Genomic DNA, 22579 nt, shown 5'->3' with positions numbered 1-22579 from the left:
ACGTCACCGACCTTACGTTGATACGTAACCTAATGACTTCAGCTCCTAACGTTGCAGCTAATTGAACAGGTATGTCTGGAGTCTCTGGACGGACGCTGCGTAAATTCCGTGCGTAAAAACCTCTCCAAGCCCTGGATGAGACCTTCAAACTCACCAAACCCAGAAATGCTTCAGAGTCTGACACGTTTTTTAGACTCTTGTGAGCTCGTGTGTGCAGCCAGGCATTCACTGCACATATTTGCTCCCATGTGTGTGTGTGTGTGTGCAGTGCCTGGAGATTATGGCACCATGGCGCATGTTATTACAAAGCTCTCCAGACTCTCCTCCCATTCCGGGCTGCTCTCCTCCATTGGCTGCCTCCTCTGCACCCGGACATGCAGATCATATAAACCTGGGGCCCTCACACCTTCGCCGGGGTCAAATTTCTCTGTTGAATCCGAGGCAGCTTCTCCGGGAACCCGGTGGAGACGCGAGTGGAGCTCAGACCTTCTCAAAGATCTCGCTTCTCAAGGGATTTATCAAACTTTTTCTTTTGCTGAAAGGTGGCTTCCAGAATGACGACGATGCAAACGTGTGTGTTGCAGCTTTGTTCCACTTCTTCTTCTTCTTCTTCTTCTTCTTCGTGAATCCAAAGGGGATGAATGTTGGATGAGTCGCTTTGGCTGCAGATCCCCGAGCACTGACCGTTGTGGGGCCGCAGCAGCAGAGACAGACCCCCGGTTCCTCTCCCGGTTCCTCTCCTGCTCCTGGTTCCTCTCCTGGTTCCTCTCCTTGTTCCTCTCCTGCTCCTGGTTCCTCTCCTGGTTCCTCTCCGGCTCACCATGAACCTCATCGGGGGCTACCAGCACCACCACCACCTGATGCATGAGCCCTTCCCCTTCGTGCAGCGGTGCCACCAGGACGCGCCGTACTTCCAGAGCTGGGTGGTGAACCACGGCGAGGTTCCGCAGGACTTCCAGCTGCAGGCGCCCGGCTACCCGGCCGCGGAGGGCCTCGGTCCCCCCGGAGGAACGACCCACGACGCCCGGCTGGAGGGGCTCCAGGCCGGCATGGGCAAGCGCAGAGCCTCGGGCCCGAAGAAGGAGCGCCGGAGGACGGAGAGCATCAACACAGCCTTCGCCGAGCTGCGGGAGTGTATCCCCAACGTGCCCGCGGACACCAAGCTGTCCAAAATCAAGACTTTACGCCTGGCCACCAGCTACATCGCCTACCTGATGGACGTGCTGGCCAAAGACTCCGGGGAGACCGAGGGCTTCAAGGCCGAGATTAAGAAATTTGAAACCCGGGATCTGAAGAGGAAACGAGAGCTGGTGAGTCCTGGAGCCTCCGAGGGAGAATCACTGCAGCCGCTACACGCTCCTGTAAATATAGATTATTACTTTGCATTAAATCTGGAGGGTTGAGGATTTAAAATATGTGTTATCCTTAAATAGAAGCCGAGTATATTTTGGATTTAGACTCAATTTAAAGGATAATTTCTTGTTCTTATTATCAGGGGCAAATTGTGATTTAATTCTAAAATAGAAGCAATTTTAATTGTGCAAAACTAAATATAATAATATTACATTTTGAGCCTAATCCGGACTCTTATTTACCACTTTATATAAACATAGACTATATCAAGATATTTATTATGGTGCTTTTGTTATTTACCCTCCACTGTAATTATGAAACCTGCGTGTCTCTTCTTATCGAGGCTCATATTTCTGCTGAAATTAACTCCACACAAAAATCCGTGTTTTTGATCAATAGTTTGAATCCTGCTGCACAGATGAGATCACTCGGTCACATGTTGTAACTGTAACGCAGCAGAGAATCAGCTCATGCACAAAGTATTTCCAGCTGCTGAGCAGCCTGACAACATCCAGCCTCAGCTGCACCTCCACAAACACACACACACAACACACATTCTATTATATTAAATCAACTGTACAACACACACAGCACATACTTTACATTATATTAAATTAACTGTACAACACACACATCACATACTTTATATTATATTAAATCAACTGTACAACACACACAGCACATACTTTATATTATATTAAATCAACTGTACTACACACACAGCACATACTTTATATTATATTAAATCAACTGTACAACACACACAGCACATACTTTACATTATATTAAATTAACTGTACAACACACACATCACATACTTTATATTATATTAAATCAACTGTACAACACACACAGCACATACTTTATATTATATTAAATCAACCAAACATCACATACTTTATATTATATTAAATCAACTGTACAACACACACCACACATACTTTACATTATATTAAATCAACCAAACATCACATACTTTATATTATATTAAATTAACTGTACAACACAGAGGTGGATAAATGTGTTTTTGCTACAACGTACAATGTAACATTTCTTATATGTTTATTTTAAAGAAGATGATATTTAGTTTTAGTTAAATAAAAATAGCTTAAGTGCCACTTGTCGAATCACAATTTAACTTCTTAATTATTATTACTTAAATATAAGCCTACAATGATATAAAAGGAGCTTTATCATGTTACATCATATTTGGTAAATCAAGTTTACACAGAAACATATCAGTGTATTTTCCTGCAGGATTTAATCAGACTCAGATATTTGCCATGTATTGATATGACTTAAGTGCAGTAATTCTCACTAACCTTTGCAGGATTGTGAAAACTGAGGTATTTGATCGTGTGTGTGTGTGTGTGGTTCTGGTTCCCCCCCACCCGCAGACCGACGGCCTGCAGGACTCTTTAGGAGCCGAGAAGAAGGTGAAGGGCCGGACCGGCTGGCCGCAGCAGGTCTGGGCCCTGGAGCTCAACCAGTGACCCTCCATCCCTCCATCCCTCCCTCCATCCATCCCTCCATCCATCCATCCCTCCATCCCTCCATCCCTCCATCCCTCCATCCCTCCATCCCTCCATCACCCCCCAAACCCCTCCACAGACTCTGGATTCAAATCAGATTAAAAAGCCACTGACTGACCCTGAACGCACCGCTGTGCACGTACATGGACGCGCAGAACGGACAGAACTAAAGGACGACGCGCAAACGAGGTGAACGGCGGACACCTTCTTTATTTTTTTTGTTTGTATTATTGTGTTTCTGTTGTTGCTGATCTGATGTTCTCCTGGTGTGACGTGGACACGGACACACACACACACACACACACACACACACACACACACACACACACACACACACACATGTGACTGTAGGTGTTTGCTGTTTGTGGTATTTCTGCTTTTTGATGTCTCCACCTCCGGTACTGTATAAACCACATGTTGACACCGTGACCCCCAAGAAACACGTCTCCCCCCAAAGAACCAGTGTGTAGATGTGTTGTAGTTGTTGTGTTGTTGTGATGTTTCTGCTCAGAGAATAAACCAGGACAGATGATGAGACGATATATGAAGAGATTGTCTCGAAGAAAATTAATACAAAAGTGCAAGAATTCAATTATAATGAAGCTTAAATTAATTTACAGTCCGCAGAACTCACTGCACGATGCGTAATTGTGCCACATTTACGCAAAGATTTTACTTAAACAGTTTTAAGTCGTTACTGCTTCTTCTGATAAACTTTTATCAAACAAGAAAGTTGCATAAAGTTTAATTTACTTTTAATTAATTGCGTTTTTACACAATCCACATTTAATAACCAGATTTTTGCCGCGTATTGGCTGCGTGCACCTAATTTAATCCAACGCCAAAAATAAGAGTTTTTTGAAATGTGAACATTTAAAAAATGCTTGTGTAGGTAAATATTATTTTCTTTAGTCTGATTCTCGCTAAACATTCTTTACTTTTATTAATTAATTCTGGTTTGAAAGTATTTTCCACAATTTCTCATCTGCAAAAAAAAAATGTTCCTATAGCAAAAAAGATTTTCAGTCTCGAACTGAAACAAAAGCAAATGTTATTTTATATTTAATAACATTGATTAACAGGAAACGTGATGTGAAGTGAAATGATCAACAGTTTTTTGAGGGGAGACGTTTTTTCAGTCCCGGTTTCATCCCGTTGAATTTGGTATTAAAGCATAAAAACACTATAACGGTTTTACTGCAGTATTTCAGTCAGAGCGGCTGTACACGTTCTGAATGAAGCGAATCTACCTCAGAAGAATTAACGTCCCTGTGCGTGTGGAGGAGAGAGAGAAACACGACGACACGTTTTAAATGTTTTAAAAAGTTTTCATGACGCACAGCAGAAAACTCTCACTCCCACAAAAACTCCAAACTCAACATTAAAGGGACTGAAGTGTTTTACGACTGTGCGATGTGGACGGAAATGTACATTAGATGTGAAGTTATATAAAGTTCAGTAAATAAATGAATTATTTTAAGACACTCGAGCTGTGGTGGAAACTGACATCTTTATTTTTTCTTATACTCGTTTGCTGGGGGAAGTTATTTTATTGTTATGAATTTAATTGAATCGTCAATAACGGACTTTTCAAAAGTAAGAGTTGTTTACTGAATATTCTAAATATCATCTGGTGGTCTTGGATTCTTTTATTAATTCATGCACAGTTTGCTTAAAGATTGATCTTAATTCAAAACCGATGGGCAATATTTAAATGCTCTTATTTTAAGTCCCACTGTGGAAAAACCATAGACTGAAAAACATGTATTAATGGGAAACATATTAAAAATAAAATGAATGGGCAACATCACATTATTTGTTTTTAATTTACCATTTAATTAATACATTAAATAAAAGACGAGTTCTAGTTCTGTGCAGATTTGTGAGCTTAGTCTAAATATATATATATATATTTATTATAGGTGATAATTATAAGTGGGTGATTCAAATCACGTCTGTTTTTTGTGTAAAGAGGTGAAATTACTTTAAATAGAATTAATGTTTTTAATAAAGTTAGAGGAAAATAAACTGAAAAACAAAAGCGTTTGGTTTCAAACTTCAACTTCTCCACCCCCACATCCGGCTGACCTCATCCAGCAGGCGAGTCCATAGCGACATCTAGTGGCGGGTGTCTGTTATGGCAACTTCTGCCTCCACCTAAAGATAAAATCAGGTTTGTTTTCATCCTTAATTCTAAAATTGTATTATTTCAAAAATCATTTCAATGTGTTTGTTAAAATCAGGAGAAACATAAACATCCTGTGAGTCAGTGGGAGAATCTGTGAATGAACAGAGACGAGAGCTTTGATTCTGCCTGTACAATACATTTATTATAATTATTATCATCATCATCATCAGGAGCAATAAGCAGTCATATTTAAATATGTTTTTTTCTAATACAATAATTAGGTTAATGTGGCATGGCCTATGAGTTAATAAAGTCGGGTGTTTCTCTACATGACACTAACAAAAAAACCTACAAGCCAAAACTGAAAAAATACAAACACTAACAAAATGAAACCTGGTCAACTTAAATATAACGCGACAAAAGATGACGAGATAAAAAAAGAAAAAGAAAGAAGAAGCTCAAACAGTGTGTACGCTCGTGAAGTCGCCATCATTTAAAAAGAAAAGAAATAAAGTTTACAGAGGACGAGCGTCTGAAGATGACGGACAAACAGAAGTCGGACGTCGGTAACAAGACGGAGGATTTAAATAACGTGTCAGATTGATCATGTTTAACGGTAACAGGGTCACAGGAGGCCACCTGCTGGTCATCGCTCATCACTGCCGGCGGTTTGGTGAAAATTAAAAAGACCCGGTCGAACGGCTGATGGCAAAGCTCGACCGAGACGTGATTCTTCAGCTCTGCAGAGCTTTTCATACTCGGCACAAACTGGACGAGTGATAGGTTACTTAAATAGAAATAAGGAAAATAAATCATAAGTTGCAGCCAAAACTAGCAGAGTCGCTGTTTACGTACAAATGTGAAACCTGTAAGGAGTCCAGTGGTAACCCAGCAACACTGATCCGGTTCGGTTGTGATTTAGTTTTGGAGCCAAATTAGATTCACATTGGACGTGTTTGACATTCAGTTAAGCTCATGAGCCAGAGGGACAGTTTCAGATCTGCATCAACCTGTTAAACATCGAAGACTTCCTGTGAAACAGATTTCTGCAGCATGATGAGGACCACGAGCATCCAGAAGCTGTGAGACATGTTTTTATGTTTCCTCCCCGGTCCCCAGCAGGATTATGCTTAAAACCACTGGACAGATTTCCACAAAACTTTAGAGGAACGATGGGACACGGATCAAGACAGAAGGCATTCAGTTATGGAGGACTAATATCTACGAGTGTGGGTAATCGAAGTGACTTTAAGTGACTGTGAAGTGAATGAGATCTGCTGCGTGACATTTGAACTATGGGAAGAAACAGAAGAACAATCTACAGTCATCGATCCAGCTTCTTGAAATACATCCGGGTTGGAAAAGCTTCAAATCAAGAGTTGAGACGCCGTCCACTATAAACTCTTAAATATTAAAAAGGTGCCAATATTGACTCTTTCCCCCGTTTCACACACACACACACACTCACACATACTTGTACTTCCATCTTGTCTGAGGACACTTGTTGACATAAAACACTCGAGCCCACTACCCTTAACTTTTACTACCACAAATAAACGCCTAAACCATAACACCACCCTAATATCAAGTATGAACACTCGAGCAGCCTTTTCAGTTCCCGAGGACCGGCTGAGAAGTCCTCTCTCCGAAAGGTGAAACAAGTCCTCACAGAGACAGAAGTACAAGTACACACACACACACAAACGCACACATTTCCTTTTAGCTGAAAAAACAAAAACAACAAAACTAAATCATATCTCCAAGAAACAACTTTATACAACCAATAGAATTGTGGCTCAACTAAAAAGAAAGAAACTAAATATATATATATGTATTTTTTTTTAAAAAGGAAGTAGCGACCGCCTGCAAATGCTCAGAGAGATGAATCCTTGTGTGTTTATACGATGGAGGAGAACGAAGAAGAAGAGCGCTTCGTTCACCACAGTCGTTCACTGCTTCACGTTCGGTCGGAAAACGGCGACTTCTTCATTTTAGAGTGCGAAAGACTTTGCCAGTTTTGTGAGCCCGAGCTCGGCGGCTCCACTTTCCTACAATTCATTCGTTCTTTCACATTAAAAAAAAGAAGAGGAAACCCCCCCCCCCCCCCCCACTCGGCCTCATTCATCACCAACACTCTTCTTTCGGTCTCTGTTTGGCACAAGCGTTTTACTCGCGGATGGCGAAAAAACGTGTTTTAACAGTCAACTCGGCAAAGACAAGAAAAAAGAAAACCCCCCCCCCCAAAATTACCAAAACGTGTTTTGCTTTTTCACACTTAAGGCAGCGCTAATTTTGTACATTTCATTCCACCAGGTTACTTCAGATCGGACGTGATTCCTTTTGTACATATCGACAAGTTACATTACAGCGTGACGACGTGGAAACCCGGCGGCGTCCTGGTCCTCGACAGTCTTTAGGGACTCGGCTTTTTGCGGAGGAGAGAGAGAGAGAGAGGATCGGTCGTCGTGGCAACAGGTGCCCGGACTGGGGTTTATCTGAAAAGGGCGAAATGGGCGAAAAGCGAAAACTCGTCCCCATCCTGAATTCTTCGGCCTCCTTCTCCGCGAGTCGTCCTTTGAGGACAGAGAGAGAGTCACTGTCTGGTGCGAAGGAGGAGTGGGGCGCAGGATTGTGGGAGGAGCTTGTCATAGCGGTGGCTGCTGTAGTTAGTGGTGTCCAGCTTCAGTAATGCTCGTTTGTCACCGTGGGTTTAGATCTCTGTCGATGGCTGCGGGTGTCGTCGGGAGAAGCTTTAGTCCAACGGTTTCCCGCCGTCTCCTTTCTGGTCCAAGCGGCTCTTGCTGCTCTTCACCATGTAGATGAAGTACGTCAGCGTCTCCTTCTCGTTCACCGGGATGTTCCTGAAGTGACGACTCACCGTCTGCAGAGGAGGGGGAGAAGCAAAAGTTCACATAAAAGCTCAGTGTACATCCAACATATTTCTCATAAGAATAATTTCCATGATTTGTCTTGTGTTGAAATGATATTCAGGCCCTGTCATGTTAGCGGGGGAGTGTAACCACTTGGTTTATTCTTCATAAGCCTGTACTTTGGGAAAACACTGGACTGGACAAGGGAAAACATAATTTATGTCATGTTTGTGTCATGTTTGGGTAAGTTATCTTTTTTCTTTTGGCTCGCAGAAAACTGGGGCCGGAGCCACAACTTCCATGATTCATCTACGAGGTGAAGTTAATTTTTAAGAGAAAAAGTGAAAGGCTGCACATCACAAAGAAGACATATTATTCTAAGGATGTTTATAGAAATGTTCCTGACAAAATTTCAAAGGAACGACCATTTCTGAGAAAGCAGGGTCCTGGCAAAGTCACAAGGAAACAGCATGGTGTCTTCAGAGAGCTAATTATGTCTCAATAACAATCCAGAAACAAAGAACTTATGGATAATGATCATGAAATAAAGGAAAACTCATGAATTCGCTGCCTGCCTTTACTGGATCAGTAAAGTTAAAGTTTTACACCGATTGGTGACGGACAAATCTATATTTACGTTTAGAAATCATCTAAAATGTTGAGATCTTCATCTACTTTACAATCATGAACACATTTGTTGTGTTGTTGTTGGCCCGATGGACACTTCCAAAGTTTACTTTATAAAATCCACCAAAGCCCAAGTGGAGAGAAGAGTTAAACCCAGAGACACTGACTCACACAACACTCAAACATCTGGACTTTACTGTTCATTAGAAGCTTCTGTGTGAACGACGCCCAACTGCAAAAGAGTTTGATCAATAACTGTTGATTTGGACGAAACTTAAAACGTTTTAGATATTCATCATCGGCGACTCCAGACGAGTTTCACTTAACCGAAGTGAGTAACGTCTGTTTGGATTTATGAAGTAGCAGGAGGAGAAGAAAACAAACATCCTGTGTGCAGCCGTGCGCCGCAGCCCCTGGTTCTCCTGAGCCGAAGGGAGGGGTGGGTGGGGGGGGCGGCTGCTGCAGCTGCTGGTTGTGGAGCTGTTGACTGCTGCTTTATTAATGATGTGGGAGCCTCATTAATAAAAGGGGCCTGAACCCCGAGTTAAAGCCGAGGGAAACGTTCAACTTACAGTTTCATTCATTCATGACTGAGAGCGCTGTCTGCTGGACCCGGAGCCAGCTGCACCAGGTCCACCTGTCGGCTCGGCAACTCACACTAACAATCTCTCCACAACCAATTACTGCCGACCACGAGCCGCCACACGACGTATATCACGGCACACGAGTGACATGGAGCCAAGGGTCAGGAAGAGAGATGCTGGCGACACCTCGTGAAGGAGGCTCGCATGGCGTTCAGCGTCACACACGATTAACCACACGCCTTGTTAGTTCAGAGAGGAAACTCATAGCTTCCTCCAGAGTTGTGAAGTGAAGTTTGTGTAACTGGAGGAGAGCGTGTGTTGAGTTTTTAGAAAGATAAGTGGTTGAGCTCTGTACTGACACAGCTGTCATGCTAACAAGCTACTTAAACGTCAAACTCAACTCTGGTGGCAACTAGGGTTGCAAAATTCCGGGAATTTTCAAAGTTGGAAACTTTCCATGGGAATTAGCGGGAATTAATGGGAATAAACTGGAAATGTTGTGGGTAATTTATACTAACTGTATTAACCTTCTCATATACAGACATAAATATAAACATTTTGTTGTGTCATAGGCTGATTTGAGTCCTGAGGAAACTTTGGGCACTTGACTATATGCTTCTGCATCGTTGTGTCATTCTTAACATAGGTCTTTGCACAGTATTTGCAAATGTACACAGCCTTTCCTTCTACATTGGATGAGGTGAAATGTCTCCACACATGAGAGAGTGCACGTGGCATTGTTCTGTAGAATAAGATGAGAAAAAAGTTTGTAAAAAAACACTAATGCAATGCCAGAGATATAAATAGTTAGCCAAACAATTGGAATCATCTGTAAACATATTTTACAATTGATGGATAAATTATAATGGAAATAGTCTAGATGAACAGATGAACAATCCTCAATAAGCATGCTAATATATTTTCCCCAGTAATATCATGGAAACTTACCTGACTAGTCCTTCACTCTACAGCAGGCCTCAATAGCCCTGCTGTAGAGTGAAGCATGCTGGGAGTTATCTGTGCATGTGATGGAAGAATGACCAGTGGAGGGTTGAAACTCAACGTTCCATACATCTTTAAAATAGAGTTTTAAATTATGTTTTTATTGCTTTAATTTGCATATTTTTTTTTTTTTCAAAATTCCCAAAATTCCCACGCTTAATATTCCCGTGAAAAGTTTCCGGAAATTTACCGGAAACTTTCCACCCCTTTGCAACCCTAGTGGCAACTCACTCTCTACTGGGCTCTGGCAGGATGTAAGGCTAGCTGACAGTTAGCTAGTAGCTACGTCAAACTCCAGTCAACACAACAACAAAATCCCTTAAAGCTAAACGGTGGCTGTGGTTCAGGTGAAAGGATTCAAACACTGGGTCGTGCAGTAAGTGTCTGACTAACAGCTGAAAGCAAGGACCTGGGAGCTGCAGATTGTGTTATTTACATTAAACAAACATGAGAAGACATCAAGAGGTAAACAGAAGCTGACAACTCCACAGTCGAAAGTTTCTCTCCCTCCATCTTTGTTCATTCATATTCTTAAAAACCCAATTCAGACCCTGTTTGCACTGAGCAAAATGCAGGTTAGGATTCCTGAAAAGGTTTCAGCTGTGGAATTGAAATCTAGAAATTAAATCTAGAAATTAGTACATGAAGCATTAAGTACTCAAAAGGCACTTCTGGCAAGAATGTGTGTTATAATATGGGAAATATATTTAAGTGTGTATTTACAGACGTCAGTATTTATGATTGCAAAATCAACAATTACTATATATTATATCACCTCAATATTAACAGCTATGTACCACTTCAGATTGTCCGAAACATTTCCTTGTTCTTTCATTCTCACATTCATAGAGACGACATTAGTCTTCAAATATATAACAGGCTATCTACATTTAATTGTAAAATACACAATATTAAAAAGTTAGAGGGGAAAGCAGCATTGAAGTCGGCAAGCGTTCTTTTTTATTCCCTTAAGAATTGATTGATTGATTGATTTATTGATTGAATTGCACTTTAGCTGCATTTCCACAGCCAGCTGGAACTAGGAACCATCACTGGGACCAGAGTCTAATATAAGCTCAGATATTGATATAGTTTCATGGTTATTAATCTAAAATGAAAGTTACGTTACACTTTCGGGTACCAGCTGTTTCTCACCTCTGCCAGTTGGGCCTTGTTGAGTCCAGGTCTGGTCTGCAGCTTGTAGTGTCGCTTGTAGCGTCTCAACGTGTTCACCTGCAGCTGGAAGAGGTCGACCTGGACACAAGCAGGGACACAGTCAGTTACTGGGGTTGGAGATTTGATGACATTTTATCCTGTCTCCATCTTTGAGAGATGTACTTCTCTTCAGTTTTTAAAGGGGACGACATTTTAATGATGTCTCTGGAGGAATCATCATAGCAAACACTGGAAACAAAAGAAGGAAAACTAAACACTGGATGAATATAAACAAGTATCCTCTTTGATTGTGTTGTCTTCCTTTGCTCTACAAAACAACTACAGGTCCTTCGGGCTCAACACACAAACACAACGTCACTGTGTGTAACTCTGGCGTCCACGTTACCTCCGGCACCTCCACATCATGATCCGGAGATTCTCCTCCATCGTCACTGGTCTTCCTCTTCCTCTTGTTGCGGACGCTCTGGATGAAGTTCTTGTGGAACTCGCAGATGTAGAGGTGTCGCACCTATAATAGACAATAGTGAGTGATTAAAGGAGTAGTCCACAGACAAAACCTTATGGGAATACACAAGGTCCCAGGATAACACAATCTTCAAAACAGGTGTCAACACAACACCTGAGCTTCTGTGCTGGTAGATGATATTTGACCGTACAAGAAAAACAAATCTACAGACAGATTCTCTTGTAAAATAAAAAGATATCGACTCTCAGCCCTGACCACAGGCTTTTCTAGAGGGTAATAATTAAAGTGTGCCCTCTTGTGTTTGCTGCCTCAGCTGAGCGGCTTTAAATACACACGTCTGTCCTGCAGTGAACTGGTGTGCATGTCGTTCCTCTGGGCCGCACTGTGACCGGCTGCATGAGTCCCAGCATGCTCGGAAAACAAAAACTCTCCGGAGGAACAAGAGCTCCTTCTTTCTCAGGCTGCACCGGGTTTCTCAACATGGTTCCATCCAGGGACTAAAGAGTAAAACCCTCTGAATACAATGAGGATTAAGAGGGCGGGTTCCTGCAGCCACGACACATCTACTGTCTCTTTAAAGAGGGCAAAGAACATGTCGTGGTTTATTATAGTTCTTCCATAACCACTTAACAGTTGTAAACATATTTTAAGCACAAAATCTACGAGATCCAGTTTTACAGATGTAGATTTCCGTTGTGTAATCACGGCTATTTGATCTGTTTTGGTTTTTGGCTGTGATGCAAAATCTCGGGGGACAACGTTAATTACTTTCTTTCCACAAAATAAACAAAATGTTTGAGACCATAATCTGCAATCTATTATGTTTCTGTGGCCTGCGAATATTGTGTCTTACTGATGCATATTCAAAGTGTGTATTCGGTGGTGTGTATTGCAGATGTTTATTTTTATAGTTTTTCCATGATAAAAATGTTTTTAAAATCTGCCAGATCCAGCTGTCCAGATGTTTGTCGACTCCCAGCTACTCACTCCAGCGTCACACGGAGGGCAGAGAGCCCATGAACCAAGATGGTTTATAACAGTTCTATATATCTATTGATTATTTGGGTATTATGTCTTCTGCACTCGCTTATGATTCAACAGATATATGAATCTATTTATACTCAATGCTCCTTATCATCATTATTATTAAATTTTGTATTGCTTTATGCTTTTTATTACATTTCTTCTTTATTTATTAAAGGGAGCTCAGTAAGTTTTTAACACAGTTCAGGATTTATACCTACAAATTATTCATGCAGTTTTTCCTGATGTGCGAAATTTAATAATTGAATCCTCAAGACAACAATGAAAGGTAAATACCTGGCCAAAAAACTAAATACATACTGTTTCAGTGGTGCATATTCCTAAATAACTTTGCAATAGATTGTGTATATTAAACTGTCACACAGGGAAGGTGGGGGGGGATCTCTGACACACCTGCCTGCGTGGTGAACCAGCCGTTGGTTTCTTATCAGGACCTGGTTTTAAAACTTCCTGACGTTGTCAACAAGCCACTGTACAGTTGTTTCCTGTGTTATAGAGTTCAGAATGTAATGGAAAATATGGAAATGTACTATGACACAAACTACAGCTCCAGTGTGAGTTTAGAGCAACTTTCTGCTGCTTGAATCTGATGTAACTGAGCTGGAGTCACTACATGAAGTGACAAAGACACAACACTGACAGTTGTAAACAGTTAAATTTCATCCATCTTTGAATGAGATCTTCAAACAGGAGAATGATGAGGATGTAACTCTTCAATAAACGGGTCCACCATGTGATTTTCAGGAGTTCATCTCTGTAAAGTTGAGAGTTTGGTCCACTGAGGTCTTTAATGTGTGAGAAGACAAATGTTTCCAGAGTAGAAGTGTGAAATATGATGATTTGAAAATGTAGCAGTTAACAGTTAATATCAAATCCTGTTTCTGCTACTGATTTATAAAGAATGATTCGACTTCCAGAAATGTTTGAACAGTTAACGAGGCCAAAGTTTGGATCTTAGTTCGGGACTATTTTAGTTTCTCAATGAAAACATGTTAAAAAGGTTCAGATTGTAGTGAAAACACGTAGAAACACGTAGAAATGAATCAGGAGGAACATCCTGGAGCTCCAGCCCGATTATAGAGCCTCTTTCCGGGGCTTTAACCGGGTGTGACCGGGGCTGGAGCCCCTCAGCTCCCGCAGGCTTCCCCCTGACAACAGCCATTTTATGGAGGAGCAGCGGGGGCTTGTCGCAGTTAAAGCTCCGGGTGGATCCGGGCAGGAACCCGCTGTCCCGGGTTGATCCGGGCAGGAACCCACTGTCCCTGTACGGAGCTAACACGGCTACATGCTAACCTGACATTTAAACAACAGTTAGCATGTTAGCATGTAGGGCTACATGCTAACCTGACGTTTAAAAACAACAGTTAGCAGGTTAGCATGTAGCCGTGTTAGCTCCCTGTCCGGATCCTGGAGGGAGCTAACACGGCTACATGCTAACCTGACGTTTAAACCACCGTTAGCATGTAGCCGTGTTAGCTCCCTGCCGGGCAGCGGGTTCCTGTCCGGGTTGATCCGGACAGGAACCCGCTGTCCCGGGTTGTTGATCCGGACAGGAACCCGCTGTCCTCCAGGGAGCTAACACGGCTACATGCTAACCTGACGTTTAAAACAACAGTTAGCATGTTAGCTCCCACCCGCACACATCCCTCCTCAGCTGGCCGCCAGGGGGACACCATCAGCCCGGGGAGAGCTGCGTACACGTCCCGGTGTTGACCTCGCGTTCTACGAACATGCTAACTAGCATTAGCTGACAGTTGGAGCTTCTCAACGACACGCTAACCCGGGATACACACTGTGAACACGCTAACCCGGGATACACACACTGTAAACACACAACACAAACACACACTTGCACTCATGTGGACTCACACTCTTGTCGATGTCCAGCTTGAGCTTCTTCTGGGAGATGCTCTTCTGGATCCGCTTGCTGAAGGAGGCGTTTCCAGCCGAGCGGCCGCAGCGCTCCCCGTCCTCGATCAGGCAGCAGCTCTGCCCGTAGAAGGGCGGCGCGGCCGGGCCGTCGTGGCTGTCCTCCTCCGTGCTGAACCCGTTCATCCTGGAGCCGGGCTCGGGGTCTACGACAGCCCCGGGGTGGGGTCGGTTAAGCAGCCGGCGTCAGGTGGACGAGCACGGCTCCCCGGTCACGCTCTGCCCCCCTTTGTGAAAGACAACCCGGTGGTGTTAGCTCGCAAGCTAGCTCGGCTAACGGCTGCGGGTCGAGCCCTAACCCTAACCCTAGCCCCCGGTGTGTTACCCGGGCTCCGGGGACTCACTTGGACACACAACCGGGTCCGGTTAAACGCATGTTTCCCCGCGGAGCTCCGGCGGATTCTCGCTGCACAAACAGCCGTTGCTAACGTTCGCTAGCTCCGGTGCTAGCGGGACCGCAAGGTGGCTCCGCCGCCGACAACCAGCTGCTTCCTCCGGGGAGAGCCTCGCTGCTCGTCCCGCTGACAACGCGCTGCTGGCCCGGTGGGATTCCCCGCTTGGCCCCGGGTCTCAGGCGGTGAACGAGGCGAAGACACTTCACAGGAATCACGCGTTTAAAACGGGTTGCGCCGCAACAGCCGCGGGTTCGAGAGCAGCTCGTACAATGGGACTCGCTCCGGGTCCGGGGCGGAAGTCCCGATCCCGGCCCAGGATTGGTGGATTTTTCAGAGAGGCGGGCCTTGGGTTTAAATGCTGCGTTTCTATTGGTTGACAGACGCTTCAGTCTCGTTGTGGGTTTTTCCTGTATCAGTCGGCGTCATGTGTTGTTTTCTTTTTTTAAAGGTGGCGAAGCTTCAAGTTAACATGGAGCTGAACTGACGGATTCAACTTTAAAAACAACTACTCACACGGTTAATATCAATCAAAGCAAATATATTTAATGTTGCATTCATGAAAATGCACAATTATTATTATAATTTAATAAACTTTATAGAAAAACAGAGTTTACAAAGTGCTTTGACAGCAAGTAGAAGAGACATAATGAATCAGCACGATGTGAATAGGAAACCGACAACAAGGTATTGTTCAAATAAATTGATAAGTATATGAAAACCCATAAAATCAGTAATATGAACAATAAAAATAAAGGTGGTAACAAGCACCTTTTAGTTTTCAACCTGGTTTTTGGACCAGCAGGATCCACCTGAGGATCTGGGGCTGCCTGCAGGCACATAGGGAACAACAGCTGTGATGTAGCTGAGGGCCATATCCTCTTAAAGAGATCAGTAAAATATTTAAATAAATTCTAAAACTGAGAGGGAGCCAGTGGAGAGGAGGGTCATGTCATGTTTTTCTTTTAAAACCAGTGAGAAGCTGCTGCGTTCTGAACTAGTTGGAGACGGGAGACTGAGGAGTAACAGTCTAGAGAAGACTCGTGTGTGAATTACTCTGGAGATGGTTCGGCTTTCACTGCACTACTTTTTAATTTGTGGTTCGTAAGCGAGTGTTTGAATTAAATGTTGATTCACATTTATGAAGTCTGACACTGAGCCGAGTGCAGGAGGCCGGAGTTTTTTTACATCCCTCCTGATGTTGTAAAAATAAACAAACAAATATAAAGGGTTGATATAGATGACCCACATGACCCATAAACCAAAATTATTCAAACAAGAGAGTAAAGAGGCTGTAACTCTTCAATAAACATGTCCACTTTTGTGTTTTTCAAGAAAGGCGAGAGTTTTGGAATATTTGGTCTATGGACATCTTGAAAGTATGGGGAGAAAAATTCTTCCAAAGTAGAAATTTGAAATATGTCCATAAAGTTAAAGAATGTGAAAAACTAGGCATGAAAATCTGAGACTCCAACAAGTAAGTGAGGTAAACAATGGATGGATGGATTGTTATCACTTATTCTCTGGATATTTGAAGGATATATATTTCTAATATATGAAATAGAAAGTGTGTAAAAAGTATGAACACATATTGACAACATTCATTACATATTTTTTAATGATATTTATATGTCGTAGTTAAGTATGTTGACAATATTAATTCTTAGATGACAGTTTTTAGGAAAATTTAATTTATGGATCCATATGTGTACAATATATTGAACATACATATACACACACACATATATATAAAATCATGTTGATTTACCGTAGAAGGATATGAGGTCGCTGAATTTTGGGTCTGGAAACATTATACAAGCCATCAAACTCATATTCAGACATTTAGAATGAAAGATTTGTGACATCAGATTTAAATTAATTTAACATATGCATCATGGACCATCGTTTCTTTCCATCTACAAGTTGTTTCCACTTGCACAGTTGCATGTCTGCAATTCTCCAGTGGTGGATAAAGGCTGTGAGTTGATGGAATAAAGAAACCAGGAACTATTTTGCTTTGTTAAAAAGAACAACAGTATAATGACTGAATCAATGGTTTCTAACCAGGAAGTAACCGCTCCACAGTCTGACATGAAGAAATCTCCCACATCTCCCACCCACTCATCTTGTATATGTCAGCAGACTAACGGCCGTGGAAGCTGATGCTGAAAACATTTCTCCATCCAACCTCCTGTTTGAAGAGGTCGGTGCTTTATGAAGCCGCAGCCTCGGGCTTTTCAAACAAATCCATTCAAGATAAGATTTATGAGCCTCTTTTTTCTTTAATCTGATATTTTCATGCTGCCGCTTCACTACAGCTGCGTTTGGTTTGATTCAGCACAAGAACTCTGATGCTGAAATGTTTGTTTTCAAAAAGTGTTTTTTTTCCTCATTATGTGAGAATAAAAGCAGTTTTTCGAGGGCGGCCCTGACGGCTCAAACACTCGGCAATTTAACAAAACAATATGCTAATGGACCAAAACACCCAAAAAATGAAGAAAATAAGCTTCAGTTTATTGCATCTAGAAAATATGTAGAGTTTGGAAACAAAATGCTGCAACGTGAGTAAACAGTCAAGAACTGAGGGTCAACTGCAAGAACAAGGATATCTGAATATTTAGAGAAAATAAAAGAAGGTTTAAGTATTTCCCAACAAACGTTGATGGATAGTTGACCTCAGTAAGTTCATGAGTCACCATGGCAACAACAACCACATCTCCGCTGTGTTCATCACTTCTCCGTGTCCTCTGGAACCTGTTGGAGTCGGAGCTGCTTGCAGGATTATGGATTATGTTTGGTTGTGTTCTTTCACTTTGCTGATTTTTCCATAAATGCTGCACGAGTTGTCAAACTGGGACATTTGCCTGCTGTTGTATATTTGCATGTTTTCTTCAGTTGACGGACGGAGGAGGACGGAGGAGGACGGAGGAGGACGGAGGAGGACGGAGGAGGGAGCCTGGTCTGAGGCCAGAGAGGACACATCACCTCAGGAGAAGGAATAAGAGTGGATGGAGAAGATGAACTCATCTTGACTCATTGCTTTGTACTGATCTCTGATCTGTATCTCTGTAAGTGATAACTGTATTTACTCTGTGAGGTAGTTTTAAACACAACAGGTTTTACTAAGGCTCTATAGAAACAGTTACTACACAATTAAATGTTCCTTCACACGCTCACTCCTTCCACACGGGGGCAGTGTTGTTTAACAGATACGTGAACTCTACACTTCACACTTTGCTGAGGCAGCAAACCGCTGCAGGTTAGTTTCACTGAATCACGGTTACAGATGTTTTCAGTTGATCAACAGCAGATCAAATATTATGTGTGATTACTGATTCCAGTGAGAAATAAAACCTGCCTCCAGCTCCTGTGAGAAATAAAACAGGTTTTTCTCATACCAGCAGACATGTGGTGTTGGGATGTCACTTACAAAATATGGAAAGTATGAAATATTACATATCACAACAGAGAATTCTGATTAGAATATTTGTTCTTATCTTTTTTCCTCTTATAAATAAATTAAACACTTCAACTTCAACACAAAAACAAGTTATAATAAATAAATCTTTATAATCAAATAATGTGTCTATAATATCTATAATATAATACATGTATATACATATAATATCATATCTTTAATATATATTCTAGTCTATTACAATCAATACAATTGAATCAACTCTATTCTAGAGTTAATTTAACTCTTTATACATTATCGGGCAGTATAAACAACATCTCTGCAGTGTTTTAAATTGTTCTGTTATTAATCTGTAAAGCAGTTACTGTATCACAGATTCATCTATTTGAGTAAAAAGGATATTTGCCTTTAAAATGAACAGTGGAGTAGAGGCGTAAAGCTGCAGAGAATCACTCCTGAGGAAATATGTAAGAACTGTACTTAGCTCAGTTTATTATTATGTAATCCAGTGTCATCTCCCTGAGATAGAGAGTTTACCATCTACTTTCAAAACTAATAAACTTTGTCAGCACAAAACAAAACAACACAACGACTTAATGAAGTTGACCCTGAAGGTTCTGGTGCAAACTCATTATTAATTAATCCCACATCTGTGAACTCAGACTCGTGGAAGTGAGCTCTCATCACATGTGGTCACAGGAAACACACTCAGGACTTTACTTCAACACTTAGAGGGTTAGGGTTAGAAAGCCACTTCCATTAAGAAGCTTCCCAGTACAGAGTGGAAGAACTTGTACTTGAAACCCTGAGCTTGACCCCATCCCGACCTCCAGAGTCTGAAACCAGACGTCTGCTCCGTCCCACTGGTTCCACCCCATCATGACGGGTTCCAGTCGATTTGAGGAAGCGTCCAGTCAGCAGATCCTCTTTAAAGAGCCCACTTAGAGGTGAAGCCATTTGTATTATGTGGTTTAACTAATGACGCTCTTTTGTTTGTTGTCGTTTGTGTAATGGGATATTTGCTCTCATGAGCAAACACACTAATGGCCGAGGACGAGGATGAACACAGGGGGGAGGGAGGGAGAGAGAGAGAGAGAGGGAGAGAGAGAGAGAGAGAGAGAGAGAGAGAGAGAGAGAGAGAGAGAGAGAGAGAGAGAGAGAGAGAGAGAGAGCTTCATGAAAAAGTAAAAGGATAAAGGACGATTGATTTCATATTTATTGGTAGCGGTTCTGAGCCCATAACGACTTTGTAATGTCTCTGTCGGGACACTGTGTGGACAGGACACTGTGTGGACAGGACACTGTGTGGACAGGACATTGTGTGGATGGAATGTCTCTGACAGGACACTGTGTGGACGGGACACTGTGTGGACAGGACACTGTGTGGACGTAGTGTCTCTGACAGGACACTGTGTGGATGGAATGTCTCTGATGGGACACTGTGTGGATGGAATGTCTCTGATGGGACACTGTGTGGACTTAATGTCTCTGACAGGACACTGTGTGGACTTAATGTCTCTGACAGGACACTGTGTGGATGTAGTGTCTCTGACAGGACACTGTGTGGACGTAGTGTCTCTGACAGGACACTGTGTGGACAGGACACTGTGTGGACGTAGTGTCTCTGACAGGACACTGTGTGGACAGGACACTGTGTGGATGTAGTGTCTCTGACAGGACACTGTGTGGACGTAGTGTCTCTGACAGGACACTGTGTGGACAGGACACTGTGTGGACAGGACACTGTGTGGATGTAGTGTCTCTGACAGGACACTGTGTGGATGTAGTGTCTCTGACAGGACACTGTGGATGGAATGTCTCTGACAGGACACTGTGTGGACAGGACATTGTGTGGACAGGACACTGTGTGGATGTAGTGTCTCTGACAGGACACTGTGTGGATGGAATGTCTCTGACAGGACACTGTGTGGATGGAATGTCTCTGACAGGACACTGTGTGGATGGAATGTCTCTGACAGGACACTGTGTGGACAGGACATTGTGTGGATGTAGTGTCTCTGACAGGACACTGTGTGGATGGAATGTCTCTGACGGGACACTGTGTGGATGGAATGTCTCTGACAGGACACTGTGTGGATGGAATGTCTCTGACGGGACACTGTGTGGATGGAATGTCTCTGACGGGACACTGTGTGGATGGAATGTCTCTGACAGGACACTGTGTGGATGGAATGTCTCTGACGGGACACTGTGTGGATGGAATGTCTCTGACAGGACACTGTGTGGATGGAATGTCTCTGACAGGACACTGTGTGGACAGGACACTGTGTGGACAGGACACTGTGTGGATGGAATGTCTCTGACAGGACACTGTGTGGATGGAATGTCTCTGACAGGACACTGTGTGGACAGGACACTGTGTGGATGGAATGTCTCGCTGCCCTCATGTGCGTCTCCCGAGCGTTGGGGGACGGACACTGATTGTCTGCTGACTGATCTCAAAGTGGCAGATGATGGAGCAGCGAGACATTAACAGGTTTTTCACTTTGCAATTTAGAGGTTTATGTCATCGGGGGATTGCGTTTAAGAGGCAATAACATGTAAAGTGTCTCTCAACGTCTTCAAAGTTGTCCCAGCTCGTCCCTCCCCCCCTCTCGCTCAGTGTCTCAGTGACAAGCTCAGCGTTATGAGACGTCCCAGGAGACTGGAGGAAATGGTCCACGCTGAGCAGCGATATTACTGCGGAGACGCATGAATCATTCTGGCTGAGAGCTGCTGTGAGATGAAATGATTATGAGATGAACATTTAGTAAAAGTCAGTTTTAGTGCCGTCAGTCACTGAGATAATCTGAAGAATGAGAGGAAAGGAAAATGAATTATAAGAGAGAGAGAGAGAGAGAAGAGACTCAGAGGATCAGAAAGTTTCCAAGGAATTATTATAAGAAGAGATAATAAGGGTTTTTCGTTATGTGGAGATATAAAGGATTATAAAGACAGAATTACTGACCTGGGGGTTGTATGAGTCTGACCAGAACAGTTTCAGTCCCTATAGGTGTTCCTGACATATTCATTTCACAATAATATGAGGTCACTGTGACCTTTGACCTTTGACTGCTGAAATTGACTCAGTTCAACTCTGAGGTCAAGAGACGACGGGTCAACATTTGTAGAAATTCCCTAAAGGCAGACTTAAGATTTCATGTTCATGAGGCCAGAAATGTTATATAACGTTACAGCGACCTTTGACCTCTGACCTTTGACGTGTTCATGAGGCAAAAAACTGGGTTTCGTGAGGTCACACTGAACTTACATTGACAAACATTGACCTTAAAAAACAAATCCTGTCGTAGTTGAGTCTAAATTTAAAGACGTTTCCTTGAGATGTTCCCGATACATCACGCTCATAACAACATGAAGTCATGTGACCCTACACGTTGAACTTTCACCCCCAAATTCGAATCAGTTTTTTCAGAGAACATTTGTGCCAAATTTGACAGGATTCTCTGGAGTTGTGTTGTGTGAGGTCACAGCTGCCCTTTGACCTTTGACCTTTGACGTGTTGATGAGGCAAAAAAGTGGGTTTTGTGAGGTCACACTAAACTTTGAGAAACATTGACCTCAAAAACCGAATCCTGTCGTAGTTGAGTCCAAATTTAAAGGAGTTTCCTTGAGATGTTCCCGATATATCACGCTCATAACAACGTGAAATCATTTGACCCTACACGTTGACCTTCCACCCCCACATTTGAATCAGTTCGTCTTTTCAGAGAACATTTGTGCCAAATTTTAAAGGATTCTCTAGAGTTATGTTGTGTGAGGTCACAGCTGCCATTTGACCTTTGACCTTTGACGTGTTGATGAGGCAAAAAATTGGGTTTGGTGAGGTCACACTGAACTTTGACAAACGTTGACCTCAAAAAAACGAGTCCTGTCGTAGTTGAGTCCAAATTTAAAGACGTTTTCTTGAGATGTTGCCGATACATCACGCTCATAACAACATGAAATCATTTGACCCTACACGTTGACCTTTCACCCCCACATTTGAATCAGTTCGTCTTTTCAGAGAACATTTGTGCCAAATTTTAAAGGATTCTCTG

At 42.6% G+C, this 22579-nt stretch overlaps 2 protein-coding genes across 3 annotated transcripts; one reads left to right on the top strand and one right to left on the bottom strand.

Moving 5' to 3' along the window:
• The first annotated feature begins 390 nt into the window (after positions 1 to 390).
• LOC133019624 (heart- and neural crest derivatives-expressed protein 1-like) lies at positions 391 to 2877 on the top strand. 2 transcript variants are annotated; one of them, XM_061086165.1, is made up of 2 exons: positions 391 to 1310; positions 2751 to 2877. In XM_061086165.1, exons 1-2 carry the CDS (start codon positions 822 to 824, stop codon positions 2844 to 2846), a joined length of 585 nt encoding a protein of 194 aa, XP_060942148.1. In that variant the 5' UTR covers positions 391 to 821; the 3' UTR covers positions 2847 to 2877. The 2 variants fall into 2 exon arrangements, with proteins under 2 accessions (XP_060942148.1, XP_060942147.1); XM_061086164.1 differs by having other exon boundaries at positions 391 to 1361.
• Positions 2878 to 7116: 4239 nt separating this feature from the next.
• Positions 7117 to 15379, bottom strand: sap30l (sap30-like). The gene is made up of 4 exons (XM_061085419.1): positions 14652 to 15379; positions 11658 to 11780; positions 11252 to 11350; positions 7117 to 7894 (listed from the first exon to the last, which is right to left on the bottom strand). Exons 1-4 carry the CDS (start codon positions 14835 to 14837, stop codon positions 7766 to 7768), a joined length of 537 nt encoding a protein of 178 aa, XP_060941402.1. The 5' UTR covers positions 14838 to 15379; the 3' UTR covers positions 7117 to 7765.
• Positions 15380 to 22579: the final 7200 nt, after the last annotated feature.

The sequence above is a fragment of the Limanda limanda genome, chromosome 14 (assembly GCF_963576545.1).
Source record: "Limanda limanda chromosome 14, fLimLim1.1, whole genome shotgun sequence".
Lineage (NCBI taxonomy): Eukaryota > Metazoa > Chordata > Actinopteri > Pleuronectiformes > Pleuronectidae > Limanda > Limanda limanda.
The sequence above is the reverse complement of the archived record's forward strand: the minus strand, read 5'-3'. Positions and strand labels throughout refer to the sequence as shown.

Bases quoted from the DNA above. Each gene is read 5' to 3' on its own strand.
- sap30l (XM_061085419.1), bottom strand. From the start codon at position 14,837: ATGAACGGGTTCAGCACGGAGGAGGACAGCCACGACGGCCCGGCCGCG. The intron at 11,781-14,651 runs GTGAGTCCACAT...TGTCTATTATAG, and splicing joins AGCTGGACATCGACAAGAGT to GTGCGACACCTCTACATCTG. The intron at 11,351-11,657 runs GTAACGTGGACG...GCTTGTGTCCAG, and splicing joins ATGATGTGGAGGTGCCGGAG to GTCGACCTCTTCCAGCTGCA.
- LOC133019624 (XM_061086164.1), top strand. From the start codon at position 822: ATGAACCTCATCGGGGGCTACCAGCACCACCACCACCTGATGCATGAG. The intron at 1,362-2,750 runs GTAAATATAGAT...CCCCACCCGCAG, and splicing joins TGCAGCCGCTACACGCTCCT to ACCGACGGCCTGCAGGACTC.